This window comes from Oncorhynchus clarkii, chromosome 12 (genome assembly GCF_045791955.1).
Source record: "Oncorhynchus clarkii lewisi isolate Uvic-CL-2024 chromosome 12, UVic_Ocla_1.0, whole genome shotgun sequence".
NCBI classification, from domain to species: Eukaryota; Metazoa; Chordata; class Actinopteri; order Salmoniformes; family Salmonidae; genus Oncorhynchus; species Oncorhynchus clarkii.
Genome location: NC_092158.1, coordinates 53,564,056 through 53,591,585, shown reverse-complemented (window position 1 = coordinate 53,591,585; position 27,530 = coordinate 53,564,056). Strand labels below are relative to the sequence as shown.

The window sequence follows — 27,530 nt, the reverse complement described above, 5'->3', positions numbered from 1 at the left end:
TATTTATAAAGCCTGCCTCATAGGTTAAGCGTGTAGCAGAGGATTTCCATCAATCAATAGGGTGATAAATTATAGGCTAGATAGAAAATGATTAAGTCAGAGGTTCCCAAAGTGATGTAAGAAACTGCCAGTTTTTGCTTTTTGAATTGGGACTATGACGGCCTATTACCAATCAGTCTGACCGTACTTTTGAAAGCATTTCAATCTGAAGAAAGTGTGGTTTGAAGTGATTAAAATACATCAGAAAGGTATTGGGAAGTTCAGAAGATCATCAGGAAATAATTTTGGATGATCTTCTGTCTTCCCCTTGTCAGGTTTGGTGCCTGGTCTTGTCCACTCTGTTCTAATGAGTCCTGCGCGGCTTGTGAGCATTGTCGAGGGAAACAGAAGATGCATATACGTGTTCCTGAGAGTCTTATCTTTCAGTGAATGGGTCATAAAAAAAAACAATTTTGAAATTGTTTGGGAAACTGGATTAAGTGAATCTTGTGTGTTCACTTGATTGAATCTCCCTCGCTTATAGCAGCAACTATCTCAATCAAAACAGTTTTTTCCTATGTCATATATGGGCTATGATAAATGAGAAACACGAAGTCTTGTGGGGGGTGGGGGGATATTTTGAGTGCTTTTTTAAATTTCACCTCAGGATATCGCTCTTGTTATCTCTGAACCCCAGACAACTATGACAGATGGCAGACCACTGGTATTTCTTCCCTCCCAACTATTTCTGTGCAGAGTGTGTAATGTGTTTCTCCCCTGCCCTGGCAACTCTGGGTTTCCCGGGGTCAGCAAATTGCACCCCGGATCTCAGCGGGGAGAGTTTACCAGAGAGGTTGTTAGTTGCCAGATGTCAGCCATTTTCTTCCACATTTCTCATCTCCAAAGACTTCAAAGTGGAGGTCATTATTTGTCTGTGTATGTCATTTCTCTCAAAGTATTTTCACGTTCTCTGTATACTGAAGGCGTAGTGACTTTCATGTCGAAAGTAATCATGTTCCACACTAAACGCTGTGCTAATTGGCACTTTGTTTTTTTACCACATCCTTACATCCAGCACAGTGCTCACAGCTGGGGTTGATACAGTATTTATTTCCACTATATCCTGCAGTATACCACTGTAGCCATGGAGTCCATGACCTTCCTCTGGGCAAATCCTCCCCCACTTATGTCAGTGTGAAAAGCAGGAAAGGCTTCCTGCTCCAGTCCTCACATGATTGGATGCCTGAGAACTCTTTGACTCTGAGTTAGTGGACCATAACCTCTGAACTTTGTCCTTTTTTTTCTAATTAATGTACACTACTCTTGCCAAATATTCCCACATTTTCCCCTCAATCGTACTGTGCTTTCCTCAGTTGATGTGATGCTACTCCTACTCTGAGAGGAGAGTTATCTTACAGCACCTAGTTTATCATTAATCAATTGCAGGAGTCCCACAACGTGGACCCATTGAACTTGTATATCATTCATGTAGATTCATTGACCGTGGTTGATGGTGGTGCCTGTGACCTCAGATGTTAGTAACATAGTCTCGTTGACATTGCATTGTCTCTGTGCTGTCCCGTCCAGTGGAGAACGAGAGCCACTGTGACTTTGTGAAGCTGCGTGAGATGCTGATCAGGGTGAACATGGAGGACCTGAGGGAGCAGACTCATGCCCGCCACTACGAGCTCTACCGCCGCTGCAAACTGGAGGAGATGGGATTCAAAGATACAGACCCTGACTGTGAGCCATTCAGGTGAGGCAGCAAGGCTGATCACAGAACACACAAACACTGAAATTAATTGTTTAGTCATATGTTATAAGAAAGCAGACCAATGAATCTGAGTTCAGCATGTAAAGATGCTCTGTGAGTGATTTAAAAATGGTAATTCCTTTGTGAGTTAGTCCAAGCTGTAGTTAGTCTGATATGTAGTAAGCCACTTCTTTGTGTGTCCTGTCCACAGCCTCCAGGAGACCTACGAAGCCAAGAGGAAAGAGTTCATGGGAGACCTGCAGAAGAAGGAGGAGGAGATGAGACAGATGTTTGTCAACAAAGTGAAGGAGACTGAGGCAGAGCTGAAAGAGAAGGAGAGAGAGGTGAGGGTGTGGCTGCTGGCTGGGAAAGAGGAGGAAGGTGGGGGGGTGAAGGAAATTAGTTTGCGGTCTTATGTAGGATTCAGTTGTTGCACATACAGTACCTGTCAAAAGTTTGGACATCTACTCATTCAAATGTTTTTCTTAATTTATTGAAGACATCACAACTATGAAATAACACATGGAATTATGTAGTAACCAATAAAGTGTTATTTCATTTTAGATTCTTCAAAGTAGCCACTCTTTGCCTTGATGACAGCTTTGAACACTCTTCATTCTCTCAACCAGCTTTTGCTTTCCCAACAGTCTTGAAGGAGTTCCCACATATGCTGAGCACTTGTTGGCTGCTTTTCCTTCACTCTGCAGTCCAACTCATCCCAAACCATCTCAATTGGGTTGAGGTCAGATGATTGTGGAGGCCAGGTCATCTGATGCAGCACAATCACTCTCCTTTTTGGTCAAATAGCCCTTATAAAACCTAAAATGATAGTCCCACTAAGCTCAAACCAGATGGGATGGCATATCACTGCAGAATGCTGTGGTAGCCATGCTGGTGAAGTGTTCCTTGAATTCTAAATAAACCACAGTGTCACCAGCAAAGCACCCCCACACCATGACACCACCACCTCCATGCTTCACGGTGTGAACTACACATGCGGAGATCATCCGTTCACCTTCTCCAAATCTCAAAGACACGGTGATTGGAACCTAAAATTTCAAATTTGGACTCATCAGACCAAAGGACAGATTTCCACCGGTCTAATGTCCATTGCTCGTGTTTCATGGCCCAAGCATGTCTCATTTTATTGGTGTCTTTTAGTAGTGGTTTCTTTGCAGCAATTAGACAATGAAGGCCTGATTCACGCAGTCTCCTCTGAACAGTTGATGTTGAGATGTGTCTGTTACTTGAACTCTTTGAAGCATTTATTTGGGCTGCAATTTCTGAGGCCGGTAACTCTTAATGAACTTCTCCTCTGCAGCAGAGGTAACTCTGGGTCTTCTTTTCCTGTGGCGGTCCTCATGAGAGCCAGTTTTATCATAGCGCTTGATGGTTTTTAGCAACCACACTTGGAGAAACTTGAAAAGTTATTGAAATTTTCCACATTGACAGACCTTCATGTCTTAAAGTTATGGACTCATTTCTCTTTGCTTATTTGAGCTGTTCTTGCCATAATATGGACTTGGTCTTTACCAAATAGGGCTATCTTCTGTATATCCCCCCACCTTGTCACAACACAACTGGTTGGCTCAAACGCATTAAGAAGGAAAGAAATTCCACAAATTAACTTTTAACGAGGCACACCTGTTAATTGAAATGCATTCCAGGTGACTACCTCATGAAGCTGGGTGAGAGAATGCCAAGAGTATGCAAATCTGTCAAGGCAAAGGGTGGCTACTTTGACGAATCTCAAATGTGAAATATATTTTGATTTATTTAACACTTTTTTGGTTTAAACATGATTCCATATGTGTTATTTCATAGTTGTGGTGTCTTCACTATTATTATTATACAATGTAGAAAATAGTAAAAAATAAATAAAAAAACTTGAATGAGTAGGTGTGTCCAAACTTTTGACTGGTACTGAATGTTGACATTGACACCTACATACTGTCAAATGTAACAATGCATATTTATACCTGTGCTGACCTTTTTGATGTAGATAATCAAGTTTTATCTCTTGGCCTGACATCTTATCTATCTGCCACAATCAGTTGCACAACAAATTTGAGCAGCTGAAGCATATGCACCAGGAGGAGAAGAGGAAGGTGGAGGAGAAGAGGCGGGAACTGGAAGAGGAAATGAACGCCTTCAACCGCAGGAAGGTGGCAGCTGAGACGTTGTCCTTAGCCCAGCCACTCAAGAAGGACAAGGACAAGAAAAAGTAAGCAAGTTCCTGTCCTCTTCCACTCACTCTCCCTTTATTCCTCCCTTACCTTCTCTTACCCTATGGTTTAGCTTCAAAGTCCCTTTGTCCTCCCTTTCTCCCCAAAGGATTGAATTGAGATCACAGATAGCAGTGGATTGACTTAGAGTATATACCCTGATCATGAGGGGCCTTCCCCTCCGTCCCCCCAAATTCCATACCAGGGTGATGTATTTATTGTACACTGAAATAGTTATATGAATATGAGCAGACAGACTTATGGAAAATACCTGACCTTAGCAGTTCCTAGTTGGAGAGAGACAGGTTCTCTGTGAGGCAGTCACAGACACTTTTTTTTTTTTAGCTTCTAAAGTCTCCATCTAGTGGATAATATGTGCATTGGCAGTTATTAGTGAAACCGTTCATCCATTTTGTGGTTAGTCTGACATATTTCATAGTTCCTGAGGTAGTGCTTGGGTTTTCACTACATTAGGGATTGTACGTTATTTATGAGGGATACCTGGAGAAAATGGTAACTCTCTGAAGTTTAAATGGTAGTAAAATATATTTTTACTCAACCCTCCCTGAGCACTTGAAAAAACTGTTCCCTCAAAAGAAATGTGGCACTGCGCAAATTTCAGGTCTGCTGAGTGCAAACATGAATGTTGTCAAATTCAGTGCAACTTCCATCGCGCGTTTACTATGAACACTGAGGCCGTATCCGCTTTAATTATTTAATTGATTTTTTTTGCTATTGTGCAAATGCCCGTCGGTCGGAGGCATGAACACTTTAAGCGGGCCAAGTCCAACATAACAGGAACAGCCACAGACATCTCTACCAGGGGTTTCTAAAACGGCTGTCGTCAACAGTCTTGTATGACAAGACTTGAACTCGCCCTACTATCGGAGTACCACCACTACTGCATATGCAGACAAACTGATCCATCGCACGAACCTTATCACAAGATCTAGGATCCACATTTTTTTGTGTGTCTGCCTTGATGTCCATAAAACTCCACGGACCCCCTTGCGCAGTGGAATTTAGAATGATACGTGACTACTGCTATCCATTCAGCACCACGGTTCAAAGGGCGCTCAAAATAATCCTCATCAAGATGTTGCCTACATCTGATAGACCTACTCATCACTTATTATTTTATACAACGGGTGGGTTTAATCCAGAATGCTGATTGGTTAAACCACATTCCAGCCAGTGTCTATTCCACAAGCTACCACCGGCTGAATCTATGATGTTAAAATGCCTATTTACTCTGTTCCATCGGACTGGCAATCCACTGTCTAGTCTGCCCAGCCAGGCAATTTATAAACTTTATCTCCATTATAAAAAGCATTTAGACATTATCTCTCATTTATTTTAGACTGACATTTAGTTTAACTGTGGAGATTTGTATAAACCTTGCTGTTTGTCTCCGACGTTTGCAGCCTTGTTTCAATATTCAAATTCGATCTTCAGCTGTCGCATAGTAATGAACGTGTTGGGATGAGACAGACAGACAGGCGGGCAGCTTTTTATGGGTTCTATGTGAGGGTTCTATGTGAGGCAGTCACAGAACTTTTTTTTATTGCTTCTACAGTCTCCATCTAGTGGATAATATGATAACACCGGCCCTCGACACCAGTGTTAATATATCCTTCAAACACCGGCTTCTCGGGATTATCATTTAAGTATTCAATCTGTGGGTACAAACTTTGATCTGAGAAATGATTGTCACTGAATTATTTATTTAGCTCTCACCTAAAAGAAAAATAACACTACACCACTGCTTCTCGGCTATAGAAAGTTGTAGCGCTCCCTCTGAATGTCAGTCAAACCATGAATGGGAACGCCTATCCATCGCAATGTGTAATGCAGTGTAGCCTAGTGTTAAAAAATGTATTTATATATATATCACACACACACCATCCCAGCAGTGCAAAAACTCAAAGTACATTTTCTTAAAAATATAACTTTGCCCTGTGCTTCTCCCAGCATGCTTGTTGTATAGCCTAGGCCATGGAACATTTGATTGAGACCACACTAGGCATGCTAGATATTGCGCACCCAGCAGAGAATCGGGGATGAGGGGCAGCATTGGGCACACATGAGATACTATAATAAGCAACTAATTCTCAAACCCTGAGCATGTGGAATTTCATCAATTTACAAATTACACGACCCTCCCCTGGACTAAACAAAAAAAAAACATATTAACCCCCCCTCCCATTTAAAAAAATAAATACATTGAAATTGAAAAGGCATGACGCTCCCCCATTTTCCTCCCGGTAACTATTGTGTAAATTTCGATCTCTTCGTAACAGTTTTGTTAGAACTTTACATTTACACTGGCATTTTTCATGAGTGGTCTTCAAAATGGAGTTGAAGGTCTCCCTCCCCTGACAGCTCTGAATTATCACTCCTTCATTAATTATTCTGTACGGACATTATATTGATTCTCTGAGGCACAATCCACACATTTTCTGACCTTATTTTTTTCTTTTTTCTGTCTTCTCTTTCACCTTCATTATACTTCATCTTCATGAAGTCATACATTTTTCTGAAAGCATATGAATGTGGAATGTATATGATTTGCATTATTTCACTCCACAGTGTTTCCATTCACTTTATTTTGTCATTTGTGGTCATTTTCTTTGTCATTTTCTTTCAGTTAATGTATGAGCCCAGTATGCCAAGCCGACCATGGATTTGTCTTCCATCATCATAGTGACGTCAACGTTTGTTTTTTGACATTCCTTCATGACATTGTGCACATGGACCAAAGACCCTGATGGGACAGGAGACCGAGAGAGCTAACTTGCTGACAGTGGCCATTCCCTTCTCTAGGATCATTAATGTTATAATTTGGAACATGTTTTTTTATACATCTTGTTCTTTTTCTAGTTTGAGACTTACTGATGTGTTTTGCTCACCATCACTGATTTATAACAGAAGGCACAACAACAAATCATGGACTTTGAACTTCACTGTTTTTTGGTACTAACTTGTGTTGTTACCTTGTTCTCCCATATTGTCAGTTAATGTAATGTTAATGGATAAGCATTTACTGGTAGTGTAGGTGGACTCGACTCCTCACCAGCCAAACACCATTGTCTTACATCAGGTGGCGTCACTCCTACGTGACATTCAACCGACAGTGTAGACATTTCATTACGCTATCTGACATAAGACAATGGCCGTACACCTCATAGAGTGGGGTCTGAATTCTGAGCCAAACTAGGCCAGACCTTAATCCTGCATAGCAATAACGTAACTAAGTACAGTACCTGTATATTTATATTTTTGCAAACTGGTATATGTAGGTACCATCAAGTATACTAGTACTAAATATTAAAAATATGCAATCATTTCTGGTGCTGTTTTATGTTAATCCAGAAACCTGTATGTGAATATTTTCAGAACTTACTTGGCTTTATTAAAATGCAGATATGAAAAATGGATATGATAAAGCACACTATCCTGTATGTTGTCTAATTGTGATGTACCGTAAGCCATTGACATGAGTATGTGAGTGGTGTCAGTTTACACGGCCCATATACAATGCAGAAACTAATAGAGGCCTGGACTAACAATAGAAATGTTTACGTCGAAAGACTAGAAGTACTCGTTTTCATTGAAAATAAATGCAACCATCGCATTGGATGTCTCCCTATCCCATGATTTGATTTGATTTTATAAACTTGAGGGTTCGAGCCCTGAAAGCTGTGGCATATCAGACCGTATACCATGGGTATGACAAAACATTTATCTTTACTGCTCTAATTACGTTTAAACAGTTTATAAATGTACAGACGTCAGATCTTAATATGACCCATTTCGTCGTAGGAGGAAAATAATCTTGCACAATAAGGATTTTGAATGTGTATTTAGAATTGACGATAGAAGTCAGCTGGTAGCTGTGTTTGTAGTCTACACAATAATTTAGACTGCAGATTCACTGGGTGTCAGTACAAGTATGTATGCTACGTGCAAGCTACAGAGCGTCGCATGTGAATTCTTATGTGGATTATAATAAATGGACAATATTTGTAGGGGATAATGTATTCTTCGTTGGGGGAAAATCTGTTTCTTTAGATCAATTGTTTTATTCTATGTTCAAGGCAACCAATAGGCAAAATAAATGAAAGGTTATTTCAGTTCCTTCCATGAACCAGTGGGTACAGCCACTGACAATGGCACACGTGCCTGAGTAGGCATGAGTTTGAATCTGGTCCACAAATGCCCTTAATATTTTTGGAGGAACTAGTACTTTTCTAGTTACTCTCTCATTTCTGGGGGAAGTAACTGACTTTTTACTAAGTTTCAATTGACCAAATCCCTTTCGTTACATATACTGAAAAAATAATATATAAAACACAACATTCAACAATGTCTTATATGTTGCTGCCTTACAGTTCATAAGGAAATAAGTCAATTGAAATAAATTCATTAGGCTCTAATCTATGGAGTTCACATGACTGGGCAGCCAAGCCCACCAATAAAAATGAGTTTTTCCGGTGAAGAAACCGGGCGTGGAGGTCCTGAGCTGGCGTGGTTACTCGTGGTCTGCGGTTTTGAGGCCAGTTGGACGTACTGCAAAATTCTCTCAAACAACGTTGGAGGGGCTTTATGGTAGATTATAATTAAATTCTCTGGCAACAGCTCTGCCTGACATTCCTGCAGTCAGCATGCCAATTGCACCGCCCTCAACTTGAGACATTTGTGGCATTGTGTTGTGACACAACTGGACATTTTAGTGGCCTATTTATTGTCCCCAGCAAGGCGCACCTGTGTAATGATCATGCTGTTTAATCAGCTTTTTGATGCGTCACACCTGTCAGGTGGATGGATTATCTTGGCAAAGGATAAAACGCTCACTAACAGGGATGTAATCCAATTTGTGCAAATCTGAGAGAAATAAACATTTTGTGGATTTTCTTTTTCAGTTCATGAAACATGGGACCAGCGCTTTACATGTTGCGTTTATATTTTTTGTCAGTGTAGATTTATTATATTATTGCTGACAGACACAAACCTCCCAACCAAACATGATTAAAATGTTTTTTACATGAATTGATACTATTGGTTCCCCTTTAAATCTGTATGACTATTGAAGTGAAGCAGGTGTCTTCATATTTTTGTTATTGGGTTCTTAGCCAGACGTGATCAGAGGTAAGTTGCACTTTACCTTCGGCCTTTTAATAATATATTTCTGCAGTAAGATAACTATTTCTAAGATATTCTACTGTTAATTGTGTTTTGAGGAGAAGTACAAATCAAATGGCTACTTAGCTAGCTTTGGCAAACCCAGAATCTGACAAAAAGTTGAATCTCCTGTTTTTAGCTCATATGATCTGTTAGTTGGTCAACTAGCGACCTTGTCATTGGCACAACGCTTGAATAGATTAATCAGATGTGTGTGGAAGTAGCTATCATATTAGGTTGCCACTAAGTAAACTGTCTAAGCTAGCTAGCTGTGTCAACCATGTAGGTAGCTAATGTTAGCTGGATCAATGGGTCAGTTCAGCATCCTCCCACACATTTCTCACTCTTGCTCTCTCAAGGAAATAAAATACCATTCAGTGGAAAGGAGATATTTGGAAGATGAGGACACATTTCATAGCAGGTTAGGAAAAGGCAAAATAAAACACGACATCAATTTCATTCCATGGTGAAAATGTCTAATTTGCATACTGGTAACATAAATGGTGAAAATTCGGTATTGACTGTTGTAACACTTACCTGTTCATTCTGAGTGAAACATTTTACATCACACTTGGTGTAAATCTTTTTAGTATGATTTCACCATCACATACCTCAAATGATATTGTGACATGTATTTCTTCCAATGTCTGGAGTACCATTATGAAATTGTGCACATTGATAGATTAAGTCGATACTGAATTATCATAATTGAAACTGTAACTTACAGCCTACAGACTTTGTTTAATGTCAGTCTTCATGGGAGAGTACCTGTGCTGGGGGACATCTGCAAGATGGTGCTGTCAGGCTTTAATGATAGATTAATGTCAAATAAATTGCATGAAGTTGTCCTTTTGCTTTGCTGTCACAGTTTATTTTTATTTACCTTTATTTAACTAGGCAAGTCAGTTAAGAACAAAGTCTTATTTTCAGTGACGGCCTAGGAACAGTGGGTTAACTGCCTTGTTCAGGGGCAAAACAACAGAGTTTTACCTTCTCAGCTCGGGGATATGAACTTGCAACCTTTTGGTTACTAGTCCAACGCTCTACACAAGGCTACCCTGCCGCTCCCTAGTTAAGTCGATTTCTGGCCGGATACTTTTTACTGTTACTTGAGTAGTTTAAGGAGTCAAATTTTACTTGAGCAAATTACAATTAAGTGACAGTACTTTTACTTAAGTTTTCAGTACTCTACCCACCTCTGCAAATACTATAAAACGTGGGCGAGCAGCCGCATATGAAACACATTGGGCTTATTTTGGCGAGAGTGAGCCCTCTCACTTCGCCTCTTCCTCTCTGCCTTAGTCCTGCTTGCAACCAAAGTCTTTCAAGTGGAAACGTCTAGGAGCAACAACGGCTCAGCCGCAAAGTGCTAGGCCACACAAGCTCACAGGACAGGACAGGACCGCCGAGTGCTGAGGTGTGTAAAAACTGTCTCTCCTCGGTTTCAACACTCACTGAGTTCCAAACTGCCTCTGGAAGCAATGTCAGTACAAGAACCCATGAAATTGGTTTCCATGGCCGAGCAGCCACACTAAGATCACCATGGTTCGGGCCGCTTAGATCCAGCGAAGGGAAATCTCAACATTACAGCATACAATGACATTCTAGGCGATCCTGTGCCAACAAGATCATCAAGGACCTCAGCCATGGCCTATTCACCCAGTTATCATCCAGAAGGCAAGGTCAGTACAGGTGCAGCAAAGCTTGGATAGAGAGACGGAATAACAGCTTCTACCTCAAGACCAGATAATTTTCTCTTTTTTTTACCCCGTTTTCAACCCAATTTATTGGTAGTTATAATCTTGTCGCATAGCTGCAACTCCCATACGGACTCAGGAGAGGCGAAGGTCGAGAGCCGTGCGTCCCCCGAAACACAACCCAACCACCCTGCACCGTTTCTTGACACAATGCCCAATTAACCTGGAAGACAGCCGCACCAATGTGTTGGAGGAAACACTGTGCACCTGGCAACTGTGTCAGCGTGCACTGCGCCTGGCCCGCCACAGTAGTCACTAGTGTGCGATGGGACAAGGACATCCATGCCGGCCAAACCCTCCCCTAACCCAGACGACGCTGGGCCAATTGTGCGCCGCCCCAAGGGTCTCCCGGTCACGGCTGGCTGCAACAGAGCCTGGACCCGAACCCAGAATCTCTAGTGGCACAGCTAACACTGCAATACAGTGCCTTAGACCACTCGGGAGGCCGCTACCATCTGACTATTAAATAGCCATCATTAGCCGGCCTCCACCCAGGCGGCAGATAGCCTAGTGGTTAGAACGTTGGGCCAGTAACCGGAAGGTTACTGGATTAAATCCCTGAGCTGACAAGGTAAAAATCTGTCGTTCTGCCCCCGAGCAAGGCAGTTAACCCACTGTTCCCCGGGCCTGAAGACGTGGATGTCGATTATGGCAGCCCCCCGCACCGCTCTGATTCAGAGGGGTTGGGTTAAATGTGGAAGACACATTTGTTGGACAATTGACTAGGTAACCCCCCTTTCCGACCCTGAACTTAGTCACTGTCACTAGCAATGTTTCCCAAACTTTATATTGACACCGAACATATTTCAGGTCTGCTGAGCGCAAACTTGAACGTTGTGAAAATGATGTGCAACTTCCTGCTTGGACAACACTAAGGCTTTACCCGCTTTGTTTGTTTTTTAACAGTGGCATTATGCTACTGTGGCTATTTGATCTTAATATAGGCCTACCAGAGTCGCCTACCATCAAAAACAATGGAGAAAATGCATCCCATAACATTTTAACATGGAAATGGCTGTTCTATCGTTCAGTCTACAGTAACAGCCAATGTTCAATGTAGGCCTACATTCCATGAGACTTTTGAAAAACAATATGCAGAGCTTGACATTAAGGTAACAAATGTTTGATGCAAGAAACCAATCAACAAAATAAAATGCATTGTTATTCCCTTACCATTATTACAGAGAAAAATAAATTATTCCATCCTCTGCCTATTGACTACTTAGCTTATTCAAGCCTGTCTCAAAATACCCCACTGGTCTGTGTAGAGTACGGGCGCAATGGAATCCTACCCAGATGCGTTCTTCCTACAACAACATCTCTTGCATAGTTCGTTTTGTTTCGGTATGTTGCATTAAAAGTGGCTAATATCGCGTTGATTCGATCACAATTGTCACAGTAAAGGGAAACATTGATAGTGTTAACTTCACTCAACTTTCTAGAATTTTCCCTGTTATCTCCATGGGCAAATCTCGAGCTTCTTGCCATGCGCTGATATTTTCTTCTGTTCTGCGTTGAACGTTGTTAATAAATATCACCTGGGACATGAGCAGCAGTGTGCGGCATTTTCCTTTCTGTTTTACCCATTTCATATGTACAGTGTATTCAGACCCCTTCACTTTTCCCACATTTTGTTATGTTACAACCTTATTCTAAAATGGATGAAATTGTTTGTTCCCACTCATCAATCTACACACAATACCCCATAATGACAAAACAAAAACAGGTTTTAGACATTTTTGCTATTGTATTAAAAATAATACTATCACATTTACAGTTGAAGTTGGAAGTTTACATACACCTTAGCCAAATACATTTAAATGCAGTTTTTCCACAATTCCTGACATTTAATCCTAGTAAAAATTCCCGGTTTTTAGGTCAGTTAGGATCACCACTTTATTTTAAAAATGTGAAATGTCAGAATAATAGTAGAGAGAATGATTTCTTTCAGCTTTTATTTCTTTCATCACATTCCCAGTACATACACTCAAATAGTATTTGGTAGCATTGCCTTTAAAATTGTTTAACTTGGGTCAAACGTTCCACAAGCTTCCCACAATAAGTTGGGTGAATGTTGGCCCATTCCTCCTGACAGAGCTGGTGTAACTGAGTCAGATTTGTAGGCCTCCTTGCTCGCACACACTTTTTTAGTTCTGCCCATACATTTTCTATAGGATTGAGGTCAGGGCTTTGTGATGGCCACTCCAATACCTTGACTTTGTTGTCCTTAACCTACTGGGACAAATCAACAGAAATCTCATAAATCAAAATGCTCAAACATACATGTATTAGGCACCATTTTAAATATAAAATTCTCATCAATCCAGCCATAGTGTCGGATTTCAAAAATGCTTTACAGCAAAAGCTCCACAAACGATTATGTTAGGTCACCACCAACTCACAGATAAACCCGGCAATTTTTCCAGCCAAAGAGAGGAGTCACAAAAAGCACAAATAGAGATAAAATTAATCACTAACCTTTGATGATCATCAAATGACACTCATAGGACTTCATGTTACACAATACATGTATGTTTTGTTCGGTAAAGTTAATATTTATATCCAAAAATCTTATTTTACATTGGCGTGTTATGTTCAGAAGTTCCAAAACATGCAGTGATATTGCAGAGAGCCACATGAATTCACAGAAATACTCATTATAAATGTTGATGAAAATTCAAGTGTTATGCATGGAACTTTAGATACACTCCTTAATGCAACCGCTGTGTCAGATTTTTAAATTTTTTTACGGAAAAAGCATAATCTGAGAACGGCGCTCAGAGCCCAAACCAGCCAAAATAAATATCCTCCATGTTGCGCAGTCAACATTAGTCATAAATAGCTTTATAAATATTCACTTACCTTTGATCTTCATCAGAATGCACTCCCAGTAATCGCAGTTCCACAATAAATGCTTGTTTTGTTCGATAATGTCCATTTATGTCCAAATAGCTTCTTTTGTTAGGGCGTTTGGTAAACAAATCCAAAAGCGCGTTCAGGTCCAGTCGGACGAAAAATTCAAAAAGTTATATTACAGGTCGAAGAAACTTGTCAAACTAAGTATGGAATCAATCTTTTGGATGTTTTTATCATAAATGTTCAATAATGTTCCAACCGGAGAATTCCATTGTCTGTAGAAATGCAATGGAACGAGAGATACCTCTCACGTGAAATGCGCGTGACTGAGAACGAGGTTGCTGGCAGACCCCTTAGACAGCTCCCATCCGCCCCCCCCTTCACACGAGAAGCCTGAAACAATGTTCTAAAGACGGTTGACATCTAGTGGAAGCCCTAGGAATTGCAAAATAACCCATATCCCACTGTGAATTCGATAGGGGCTGAGTTCAAAAACTACAAACCTCAGATTTCCCACTTCCGGTTTGGATTTTTTCTCAGGTTTTTGCCTGCCATATGAGTTCTGGTATACTCACAGACATCATTCAAACAGTTTTAGAAACCTCAGAGTGTTTTTTATCCAATACTAATAACAATATGCATATATTCGCATCTGGGACTGAGTAGGAGGCAGTTCACTCTGGGCACGCTATTCATCCAAGAGTGAAAATGCTGCCCCCCTATCCCAAGAAGTTAAGCCATTTTGCCACAACTTTGGAAGTATGCTTGGGGTCATTGTCCATTTGCAAACATGCTTTATCTTCCTGACTGATGTCTTGAGATGTTGCTTCAGTATATCCACATCATTCTCTTCCCTCATGATGCCATCTATTTTGTGAAGTTCACCAGTCCCTCCTGCAGCAAAGCACCCCCACAACATGATGCTGCCACCCCTGTGCTTCACGGTTGGGATGGTGTTCTTCGGCTTGCAAGCCTCCCCCTTTTTCCTCCAAACATAACGATGGTCATTATGGCCAAACAGTTCTATTTTTGTTTCATCAGACCAGAGGACATTTCTCCAAAAAGTACGATCTTTGTCCCCATGTGCAGTTGCAAACCGTAGTCTGGCTTTTTTATGGCGGTTTTGGAGCAGTGGCGATATCGGATATGTGGATATAGATACTTTCATACCCGTTTCCTCCAGCATCTTCACAAGGTCCTTAGCTGTTGTTCTCTGATTGATTTGCACTTTTTACACCAAAGTACGTTCATCTCTAGGAGACAGAATGCGTCTCCTTCCTGAGCAGTATGACGGCTGCGTGGTCCCATGATGTTTATACTTGCGTACTATTGTTTTTACAGATAAACGTGGTACCTTCAGGCATTTGGAAATTGCCTCCAAGGATGAGTCAGACTTGTGGTCTACAATGTTTTTTCTGAGATCTTGGATGATTTCTTTTGATTTTCCCATGATGTCAAGCAAAGAGGCACTGAGTTTGAAGGAAGGCCTTGAAATATATCCTCAGGTACACCACCAGTTGACTCAAATGATGTCAATTAGCCAATCAGAAGCTTCTAAAGCCATGACATCATTTTATGGAATTTTCCAAGTTGTTTTCCAAACTTCTGACCCACTGGAATTGTGATACAGTGAGTTATAAGTGAAACAATCTGTCTGTAAACAATTGTTGGAAAATTACTTGTGTCATGCACGAAGTAGATGTCCTAACCGACTTGCCAAAACTATAGTTTGTTAACAAGAAATGTGTGGAGTGGTTGAAAAACAATTTTTAATGACTCCAACCTAAGTGTATGTAAACTTCCGACTTCAACTGTACATATTCAGACCCTTTACTCAGTACTTTGTTGAAGCACCTTTGGCAGCGATTCTTCAAGTCTCTGAATGTACTTGAGTGACCCAGCCAGAGCCCAGACTTGAACTGGATCAAACATCTCTGGAGAGACATGAAAATAGCTGTGCAGCGACGCTCCCCGTCCAACCTGACAGAGCTTGAGAGGATCTGCAGAGAAGAATGGGACAATGACTACAAGCTTGGCACACCTGTATTTGGGGAGATTGTCCCATTCTTCTCTGCAGATCCTCTCAAGCTCTGTCAGGTTGGACGGGGAGCGTCGCTGCACAGCTGTTTTCATGTCTCTCCAGAGATGTTTGATCCGGTTCAAGTCTGGGCTCTGGCTGGGTCACTCAAGTACATTCAGAGACTTATCCCGAAGCCACTCCTGTGTTGTCTTGGCTGTGTGCTTAGGGTTGTTGTCCTGTTGGAAGGTGAACCTTCGCCCCAGGTTGAGGTCCTGAGCGCTCTGGAGCAGGTTTTCATCAAGGATCTCTCTGTACTTTGCTCCGTTCATCTTTCCCTTGATCCTGACGATTCTCCCAGTCCCTGCCGGTGATGCTGCCACCACCATGCTTTACCTTAGGGATGGTATTGGCCAGGTAATGAACGGTGCCTGGTTTCCTCCAGACGTGACTCTTGGCATTCAGACCAAATAGTTTAATCTTAGTTTCATCATGATCTGAGTGTTTTAGGTGCCTTTTGGCAAACTCCAAGTGGGCTGTCATGTGCCTTTTACTGAGGAGTGGCTTCTGTCTGGCCACTCTCCCATAAAGGCCTGATTTGGTAGAGTGCTGCAGAGATGGTTGTCCTTCTGACCAAGGCCGATCTCCCCCGATTGCTCAGTTTGGCTGGGCAGTCAGCTCTAGGAAGAGTCTTGGTGGTTCCAAACGTCTTCCATTTAAGAATGATGGAGGCCACTGTTCTTGGGGACCTTCAATGCTGCAGACATTTTTTGGTATCCTTCCCCAGATCTGTGCCTCTACAAATTCCTGCCTCTGAGCTCTATGGACAATGTTTTCGACCTCATGGCTTAGGTTTTGCTCTGACATGCACTGTCAACTGTGGGACCTTACATAGACAGGTGTGTGTCTTTCCAAATAATGTCTAATCAATTGAATTGAGCACAGGTGGACTCCAATCAAGTTGTAGAAACATCTCAAGGATGATCAATGGAAACCGGATGCACCTGAGCTCAATTTTGAGTCTCTTAGCAAAGTGTCTGAAAACTTAAATAAATAAGGTATTTATGTTTTTGAAGGTTTTATGCATTTGCAAAAATGTCAGAAACCTGTTTTCTCTTGTCATTATGGGGTATTGTGTGTAGGTTGAGGAGGAAAAAATTATAATTGAATCAATTTTAGAATAAAGCTGTAACGTAACTGTGGAAAGAGTGAGGGGGCTGAATACTTTCTTAATGCCCTGAATATGCTGTATTCTAGTCAAGTCCATCCTATTCAACTATTGCTGTACATACACTATTCTATCCATGTTTTCTTCAGATATACTATATATATATATATATATATATATATATATATATATATATATATATATATATATATATCCAGTAAAAAGTTTGGACACAACTACTCATTCAAGGGTTTTTCTTTATTTTTTAATATTTTCTACATTGCAGAATAATAGTGAAGACATCAAAACTATGACTTAACACACATGGAATCATGTAGTAACCAAAAAAGTGTAAAACAAATCAAAATACATTTGACATTCTTCAAAGTAGCCACCCTTTGCCTTGATGACAGCTATGCACACTCTTGGCGTTCTCTCAACCATTTTAATTTCAATTAACAGGTGTGCCTTGTTAATTTGTGGAATTCCTTTCCTTAATGTGTTTGAGCAAATGAGTTGTGTTGTGACAATGTAGGGGTGGTATACAGAAGATAGCCCTATTTGGTAAATTATGGCAAGAACAGCTCAAACAAGCAAAGAGCAACGACAGCCCATCATTACTTTAAGACATGAAGGTCAATGCGGAACATTTCAAGGACTTTGAAAGTTTCTTCAAGTGCAGTCACAAAAACCATCAAGCGCTATGATGAAAATGGCTTTCATGAGGACCACCACAGGAAAGGAAGACCCAGAGTTAAGTTCATTTGAGTTAACTGCACCTCAGATTGCAACCCAAATAAATGCTTCACAGAGTTCAAGTAACAGACACATCTCAACATCAACTGTTCAGAGGAGATTGTGTGAATCAGGACTTCATTATCGAATTGCTGCAAAGGAACTACTACTAAAGGACACCAATAAGAAAAAGAGACTTGCTTGGGCCAAGAAACATGAGCAATGGACATTAGACCAGTGGACATTTTTCCTTTGGTCTGGAGTCCAAATTTGAGATTTTTGGTTCCAACCTCTGGGTCTATGTCAAAATCAAATTTACTTATATAGCCCTTCTTACATCAGCTGATATATCAAAGTGCTGTACAGAAACCCAGCCTAAAACCCCAAACAGCAAGCAATGCAGGTGTAGAAGCACGGTGGCTAGGATAAACTCCCTAGAAAGGCCCAAACCTAGGAAAAAACCTAGAGAGGAACCAGGCTATGAGGGGTGGCCAGTCTTCTTCTGGCTGTGCCGGGTGGAGATTATAACAGAACATGGCCAAGATGTTCAAATGTTCATAAATGACCAGCATGGTCAAATAATAGTAATCACAGTGAACAGGTCAGGGTTCCATAGCCGCAGGCAGAACAGTTAAAACTGGAGCATCAGCCAGGTGGACTGGGGACAACAAGGAGTCATCATGCCAGGTAGTCGTGAGGCATGGTCCTAGGGGTCAGGTCCTCCGAGAGAGAGAGGGAGAAAGAAAGAGAGAAATAGAGAATTAGAGAGAGCATACTTAAATTCACACAGGACACCGGATAAGACAGGAGAAATACTCCAGATATAACAGACTGACCCTAGCACCCCGACACATAACCTACTGCAGCATAAATACAGGAAGCTGACACAGATGGGGCCAGGAGACACTGTGGCCCCATCCGATGATACCCCCGGACAGTGCCAAACAGGCAGGATATAACCCCACCCACTTTGCCAAAGCACAGACCCCACACCACTAGAGGGATATCTTCAACCACCAACTTACCATCCTGAGACAAGGCCGAGTATAGCCTACAAAGATCTCCACCACGGCACAACCCAAGGGGGGGCGCCAACCCAGACTCAACCTTCTCAAGTGACGCACAACGCCTAGGGACGGCATGGAAGAGCACCAGTAAGCCAGTGACTCAGCCCCTGTAATAGTGTTAGAGGCAGAGAATCCCAGTGGAGAGAGGGGAACCGGCCAGGCAGAGACAGCAAGGGCTGTTCGTTGCTCCAGTGCCTTTCCGTTCACCTTCACACTCCTGGGCCAGACTACACTCAATCATAGGACCTTTTGAAGAGATGAGTCTTCAATAAAGACTTAAAGGTTGAGACCGAGTCTGCGTCTCTCACATGGGTAGGCAGACCATTCCATAAAAATGGAGTTCTATAGGAGAAAGCCCTGCCTCCAGCTATTTGCTTAGAAATTCTAGGGACAATTAGGAGGCCTGCGTCTTGTGACCGCAGCGTACATGTAGGTATGTACAGCAGGACCAAATCGGAAAGATAGGTAGGAGCAAGCCCATGTAATGCTTTGTAGGTTAGCAGTAAAACCAGCCATTGCCTTAACAGGAAGCCAGTGTAGGGAGGCTAGCACTGGAGTAATATGATCACATTTTTTGTTTCTAGTCAGGATTCTAGCAGCCGTATTTAGCACTAACTGAAGTTTATTTAGTGCTTTATCCGGGTAGCTGGAAAGTAGAGCATTGCAGTAGTCTAACCTAGAAGCAACAAAAGCATGGACCAACCTTTCTGCATCATTTTTGGACAGAACATTTCTGATTTTTGCAATGTTACGTAAATGGAAAAAAGCTGTCCTTGAAACAGTCTTGATATGTTCGTCAAAAGAGAGATCAGGGTGCAGAGTAAGAGACGCGTGTGGGTGAACGTATGATCTCCGCATGTGTATTTCCCACCGTAAAACATGGAGGAGGCGTTAGGGTGCGGGAGTGCTTTGCTGGTGACACTGTCTGTGATTTTTTTTAAAGTGATACGCCATACCATCTGATTTGGGCTTAGTGGAACTATCATTTGTTTTTTTAACAGGACAATGTCCCTACACATTTCCAGGCTGTGTAAGGGCTATTTTACAAATAAGGAGAGTGATGGAGTGCTGCATCAGATGACCTGTCCTCCACAATCCCCCTACCTCAACCAAATTGAGATGGTTTGGGATGAGTCGGACCGCAGAGAAGGAAAAGCAGCCAACAAGTGCTCAGCCTATGTGGGAACTCCTTCAAGCCTGTTGGAAAAGCATTCCAGGTGAAGCTGGTTGAGAGAATGCCAAGTGTGCAAAGCTGTCATCAAGTCAAGGGGTGGCTACTTTGAAGAATCTCAAATATAAAATATATTTGTGATTTGTTTAACACTTTTTTGGTGACTACATGATTCCATATGTGTTATTTCATAGTTTTGATGTCTTCACTATTATTCTACAATGTAGAAAATAGTAAAAAATAACAACAAACCCTTGAATGAGTAGGTGTTCTAAGACTTTTGACTGGTAGTTTATGTGGGAACTCCTTCAAGACTGTTGGAAAAGCATTCCTCGTGACGCTGGTTGAGAGAATGCCAAGAGTGTGCAAAACTGTCATCAAGGCGAAGGGTGGCTACTTTGAAGAATATAAAATATATTAGTGATTAACAGTTTTTTGGTTACTACATGATTCCATATGTGTTATTCCATAGTTTTGATGTCTTCACTATTATTATACATTGTAGAAAATAGTCAACATAAAGGATAACTCTTGAATGAGTAGGTGTGTACAAACTTTTGACTGGTACTGTATTTCTACTACAGACTACTTGCTCCTCTTAATATTTCTATATTTCTTAATTCCATTCTTTTACTTTTTAGATTTGATATTACTGCACTGTTGGAGCAAGGAACACAAGCATTTCGTTACACCTGCAATAACATCTGCTAAACATTTATGCAACCAATAAAATGTGATTTGATTTGAACTTTGTGGCATCAGTTTGGAAAAGGCCCTTTCCAGTCCCAGCATGACAATGCTCCCGCCGTGCACAATGCGAGGTCCAAACAGAAATGGTTTGTCGATCGGTGTACAAGAAGTTGACTGGCCTCCACAGAGCCCTGACCTCAACCCCGTCGGACACCTTTGGGAGGAATTAGAATGCCAACTGCGGGCCAGTCCTAATTGCCCAACATCAGTACCCGACCTCACTAATGCTCTTGTGGCTGAATGGAAGCAAGTCCCTGCAGCAATGTTCCAACATTTAGTGGAAAACCTTCCCAGAAGAGTCAAGGCTGTTTAAGGCTGTTATAGCAGCAAAGGGTGGACCAACGGCATATTAATGCCCATGATTTTGGAATATGTTTGACAAGCAGTTGTCCACATACTGTTGGCCATGTAGTGTATGTGAAAACACCCTAAGATAGCAAGCCAGGATCCCAAGGACTTTGACTGCCTCAGAACGGAGAAAGAGAACTGCTCATGTTTAGCCAATCACAAGGCTCGTTTGAATTTCCTGTTGCATCAGAAACGTTATCTGCAACGAGAGAGATTTAAGTTAAGATCTGGCATCTGTACACTAATTATATAAGTTGTAGACCAACAGAACAAAATGGAGAGAGCCCATCTTAGCCTTACAGTAAAAAGTAAAACCCTCTGCTATTAAGAAGTAAACAAGAGTGAAAGAGGAAGTTGCTGTGTGCGTTCTCCCCCACCACATGATTTACAACAAAAAAGTTTACGAAAGGCTGGTACATTGTGGTCTTGAACCAACCTGAAGTAGAACAGAGAGCTGTCATCCATTTACCATGAACAATTGAAACAGCAGACTTCATAGAATTTGTGCATAGAATACATTCTTTTTTTTCAGGGTCTACATACAACTTTTAAGGTTATGATGGGTAGAAAGGGATGGATACATGTGGACAGCTTATTGAAAACTCATAGATCTTCTTGTTTCAGTTACAAAGAAGAGATGGTGGTCATGAAATTGAACGTTTGTCATAGCTTTTATTCTGGAGATAACATAACAGTAACATAGCTGCCTTTTCTGACAACCAAAGAGATAAGAAATGAACGCTTTTCACTTTGGAAAACAGTGTAACATCAACGACGGAACACCATTTACGTTATAACTTCACACACAAAAAAAAAATGTATTTCACAGTCGAAAGCACTACAATACTCCACTGTATAACTATAACACATCAGTTCAATGTGGTAAGTAAAGAGGCACGTTATAACAGTCCCACACATTGAGATGTGACTAGCTTTAAAATGAAAGAATTTCATGTCTTTGCAGCACTGTCATTTGTAATCAAAGCATTTTGTAAAAGTAGCTATAGTGATTAACTTGTTTGAAAGGTCAACAGAACAAACATGTTTTAGTACAACAAAGTAAAAACAAAAGATGAGTCTTGAAAAATATAATTATAAAATTATATGTATATAAAAAGCTCCTCTAAATATCAAAGTGCTGAATAGGTCATGGAAGAGGCAATACCAAGTTCCTGACAAGGTATTCTTGGTCCTCAACTAAATAAAAACAATCCCCAACACATGCAGACAGGTTCAGTCCAACAGGATATTAGCTCACAGCAGGGTGGAGAGGTGGGCAGGGGGACACATTCTTCTGGTGGGCCTCATGGAGGATATTAGTATCACTGTCCCCGTCGACCTCCAGAGCCAACCCCTCGTTGTATAGGCACCTAAAACCATCGTAGAACTTGTCTGTATCCCCCTCCCCCTGGCTTCCTTTTCCCCTCCTGGACTGCCCGAGACCCGGTTTGCCCGCAGGCTCCCAGGACACCTCATCCTGAAGCTTGGTCATCTTGGTGCTGTCAAATATGTACACTGCATTGGCTGGTAGGGAGAATTCCAGGCTGGTGAGGTATTCGTCCACCATCTCCTTGCAGTGGATGAACTCCATGCTCTGAATCTGGAGCAGAAAAACACACAGTGATTTCCTCAGACAAGGCAAACAGGTTTAGTAAAAATAAAAACACCTTATGACAGATGTCGATTGTGTGGGATCCATTGTTTTTAACTCAACTGTAATAAAAAATAAGATTGAAATATAAAAAAATGTTATGGACGGCATTTTTTTTTTTTAACCAGGAACGTACAAATACAAAGACCAAATACAAAAGAAAAGTGAGAAAAAAGGTGTTATTGTGAACTGAAAGAAAGATTTATACCTGTCAAAGGTTTGGACACCTACTCAGTTTTTTTATTTTTTATTTATTTTTACTATTTTTCTACATTGTAGAATAATAGTGAAGACATCAAAATGTAGTAACATGTAGTAACCAAAACAAGTGTTAATCAAATCAAAATATATTTGAGATTCTTCAAAGTAGCCATTCCTTGACAAGCCATTCCTTGACCTTGACAGCTTTGCACACTCTTGGCATTCTCCCAACCAGCTTAATGAGGTAGTCACCTGGAATGCAATTCAATTAACAGGCGTGCCTTGTTAAAAGTTAATTTGTGGATTTTTTTTCCTTAATGCATTTGAGTCAATCAGTTGTGTTGTGACAAGGTGGTATACAGAAGATAGCTCAATTTGGTAAAAGTCCATATTATGGCAAGAACAGCTAAAATAAGCAAAGAGAAACGACAGCCCATCATTACTTTAAGACATGAAGGTCAGTCAATACAGAACATTTTAAGAACTTTGAACGTTTCTTCAAGTGCAGTTGCAAAAACCATCAAGCGCTATGATGAAACTGGCTCTCATGAGGAGTGCCACAGGAAAGAAAGACCCAGAGTTACCACTGCTGCAGAGGATAAGTTCATTAGAGTTACCAGCCTCAGATTGCAACCCAAATAAATGCTTCACAGAGTTCAAGTAGACACATCTCAACATCAACTGTTCAGAGGAGACTCAGGCCTTCATGGTCGAATTGCTGCAAAGAAACCACCACTAAAGGACACCAATTAGAAGAAGAGACTTGCTTGGGCCAAGAAACATGAGCAATGGACATTAGACCGGTGGAAATCTGTCCTTTGATCTGATGAGTCCACATGTAATATTTTTGGTTCCGTCTTTGTGAGACGCAGAGTAGGTGAACGGATGATCTCTGCATGTGTGGTTCCCATCGTGAAGCATGGAGGAGGTGTGATGGTGCTTTGCTGGTGACATTATCTTTGATTTATTTCGAATTCAAGGCACACTTAACCAGCATGGCTACCACAGCATTCTGCATTGATACACCATCCAGTCTGGTTTGCGCTTAGTGGTACTATCATTTGTTTTTCAACAGGACAATGACCTAACACACCTTCAGGCTGGGTAACAGCTATTTGACCAATGAGAGTGATGGTGCTGCATCAGATGTCATGGCCTCCACAATCACCCGACTTCAACCCAATTGAGATGGTTTGGGATGAGTTTGATCACAGAGTGAAGGAAAAACAGCCAACAAGTCCTCAGCATATGTGGGAACTCCTTCAAGACTGTTGGAAAAGCATTCCAGGTGAAGCTGGTTGAGAGAATGCCAAGAGTGTGTAAAGCTGTCAAAGGCAAAGGGGTGGCTACTTTGAAGAAATCTCAAAATATATATATTTTTTTTTAACAATGTTGGTTACTACATGATTCCATGTGTTATTTCATAGTTTTGATGTCTTCACTATTATTCTCCAATGTAGAAAATATTACAATCAAAGAAAAACCCTGGAATGAGTAGGTGTGTCAACTTTTGACTTGTAATATGGTCCAACATACTTCCCTAATGTTTACTTACATGAGCACCAACTTGGTTGCATAATTACACTGCAAACACAAAAGCATGACAGCAAACAGCCAAGTGTTTTGAACAGTGTGAGGGGTGGTGATAGTGCCATTGGGAGATGTGGCGTGTCTTACCTGTGCTTTCTTCAGCAGATCGGTGAAGACTGAGAACCAGTCTGGGGTGAGCCTCTCCAACTCCAAGGTAATGATGGCCAAGGCTAGTGTGGAGCCCTTGAACTGTGATAGCTGGTGGCAGGCCATACAGTGCTGCACCTGCCTAGTCCACAATGCCGCCTGGAGGCAAGGCCTCTTCTGAGAATGAGCACCCACAGACGAAAGGTGGGGGTGGCCAGAGATCAACAGGGCATGGAACTGCAATAATCACAAAATACAGAGGATGGAGACCATCATTAATACATATCCACTGTTTCATTCATTCATTCGTCACAATTCATATCGATCACGGACAACTTTCCACATCTTCTCTTTAACAGCCATTCCCATATTACATTATCTTCTTAGTAACCCCCCCATCTGCCCCCTTTCCTTGCCTGGGGTGTGATGCCCTCTTTGCTGTGTGCAGTGCTAGTCTGTCTCCCTGTTTTAAGACTGTTAGTGTAAAACCAACATGGGGGGCTACATTTGTAATGCCCAAATCTTTTTTTCTTCTTCTTTGTCACAAAATTGTGAATGCATTTGCATGTCTCCACTCTTTAGCAAATAGTCAGCCATGTTGTTTGAGCAAAGGAAAAACACTTTAGAATTTCAGGTTGTCGTTTAACAGATCTAGTGGAAATGTTGAAAGAGCTCATCTTTGAATCCACAGCTCAATCATACAACTGTGTTATGGTGGAAAGTATGTGACAATATTCCTGTAGTACCCATTGTTGTTTGAAAGACAATGGAGATATGACCACTATTTCGGTTGCTGAATGCAAAGTACATTTTCAGGGGAATGTAATTGTTGGAAAGTTTATTTGAAAAGTATTAGAGAATTTATTTTTATTTAACTAGATTTTCTTTGTATCATGTTTCTTTTTTGAATTCTACAATACTTGTATTTTTGTAATAAACCTATTGTGAGCTAGGACAATATGGAATAGTTCTTATGGATTAAACTATAATCTACACACAACTAACTGGTGAGACATTCATCAATCTCTGAAATGTTTCAGTATTCAGAACAATCTTATGTTATAATTTGAGGAAATTCTCACATTGGCTCTGGTGTGAAACAATGAAACTGCCCTTAAGTTTTACTTCACACCAATATAATTCTGTTCAAGGATGTTGGCCAATGGTTGTGGTCTGCCATGGTAACATTGCAGAGACGTCTACTACTAGACTTGAGGATGAAATATGTCTGGTAATAGTTAGTGTTTGATGCTTATTTGACTTCCAGTTTGTGGTGTGTAGTATAAAGTATGGATCTTTCCAAGATGTCAAACTCCAGTGTGCCATAAACAATCTATACAGCATGGCATTTGTTTTAATGAAAATAAATATGCATACATGACAGCACAGTACTAGTCCAATTAATCTAATTTGATTTAACCTTTTTAAACTAGGCAAGTCTAGGCAAATTCTTATTTATGTTAAAATTGTAATTGGAAGTGGGTTAGGGTTGGACAAATTATATCTTAAAAGCCTCTCCCCTTGTTAAATAACAGGGTTCTACTTTCTGCTTTACTACTGGAGGTAAATCAGATAAGTGCCTTGGCTTGATCTTAGCTCTAAATTGCACTTAATCACCTTGTTTTAGATGACCGCTTGTCAATGGTGTCAGGTGTGGACAGAGACATATCACAGGTGGACACAAGTCAAATCAATGCACAATTTCTAGGACCAATACTCTTCCCGGGGAGAAGTTAACATTGGCCATCTTTGACAAGATGAAGCGTGTGTTCCCTTGTGCTTTTGTACCGTGTTTGAGCCTGTCAAAGCAGTGAGGACGTGTTCACGGCTACTTACGATGTGAATGAAGTCGATTGGCGTTGCGGTATACAGGTCCCAGCTCAGCTTATCTAGTATGATCCTCTCCATGCGAAGAATCTCCGCTGTTGAAAAGTTGCATCCGCTCTGCACAACAAGGCCCTTGACTGATTCAATCACCTGTTTCAACAGACATCAGCAAGGGAGCTAATAAACATATTGTATTAAACTAGAGTTGTGTTTTATTTTGATTTATAAGAAAGAATAAACTTATGTTCTCTATGTTCAATTATGTTTTGCTAAACTTCCAAGAGATAAAAATCCCACCTCATCCTCCTCATTGATTTTTGCTGAGAGAATCAGAGAGGTGAAGGCGATACACTTCAGGTATTTGGGCGGGGCCTGAAACAGAAGGTGATTTAGCACCTCTAGAATTTAGCAGAATGTGAGCTGTGAATTATTTTCAAGAACAGAGGATTTCCATACCTTCACTGTTGCTAGAAGTCTATTCAGAACACAGACTCCAAGAGCAAATGTTTCTTGACAGAAGTTGAACAGTCTGCACATTTCACCCAGCCAGAGGATCACATCTTGCAGTTGGAATGGGGTAATGTCAGTACCCTGTGTGCGATGGAAAGAATCAAGAGGTCAGAACTTTGCAGGGGTGTGTGGTGAATGTGTCAGACTGTGTCAAACATTAGGCTCAGTCAAGATGGTTGCCCATATACCTGAATGCAGCTGTTCTTGAAGACTGGCACTTTCCAGAGGCGCATCTCCCTGCCCAGTGCATCCTCCAATAACGCCACCAACCGTTGGTTCTCTGCAGTTCCTGGGTTCTTCATTGTGACCTTGGTGCCGGCCAGGGTTCTCCACCACCTAAGGACACACCGCGTAGTGTTACAGGCCATGCCATTTACAGTGGGAGAATGAAATGGATCACAGCTAAACACAACTTCATAGGTTACATTGAAAGTCAAAGTCATAGATACCAGATACTTTGCAACAAAACCTTTTCTGAAATGTCCAATTAATAGCCCAAGGTTCTCCTTTCTTCTTCACAAAGGGTTAATCTAATGTCACTTTCCCCAGGCTAGAAATGTCTCATTTGGATAGTCTAATTCTAAACAGCTGATTTCTGAGCAGAATGTGTCAACCAGTGGAGTAAAGTACTTAAGTAAAAATACTTTAAAGTACCAC

General features: G+C 41.2%; 1 protein-coding gene across 3 annotated transcripts in view; it reads left to right on the top strand.

The window, feature by feature from the left end:
* The window catches only part of LOC139420804 (septin-8-A), a 45,958-nt gene extending 19,396 nt beyond the window's left edge, over positions 1 to 26,562 (top strand). The window contains exons 7-10 of one of the 3 annotated variants that reach the window (XM_071171089.1): positions 1,567 to 1,735; positions 1,944 to 2,076; positions 3,787 to 3,956; positions 24,555 to 26,562. In XM_071171089.1, coding sequence (XP_071027190.1) covers positions 1,567 to 1,735; positions 1,944 to 2,076; positions 3,787 to 3,956; positions 24,555 to 24,717 — 635 coding nt within the window. In that variant the 3' untranslated portion in view covers positions 24,718 to 26,562. Of the gene's footprint in view, positions 1 to 1,566; positions 1,736 to 1,943; positions 2,077 to 3,786; positions 3,957 to 6,604; positions 7,594 to 24,551 lie in introns of those variants that run through there. The other 2 variants (XM_071171088.1, XM_071171091.1) reach the window with 2 other exon arrangements.
* The last annotated feature ends 968 nt before the right edge of the window (positions 26,563 to 27,530 follow it).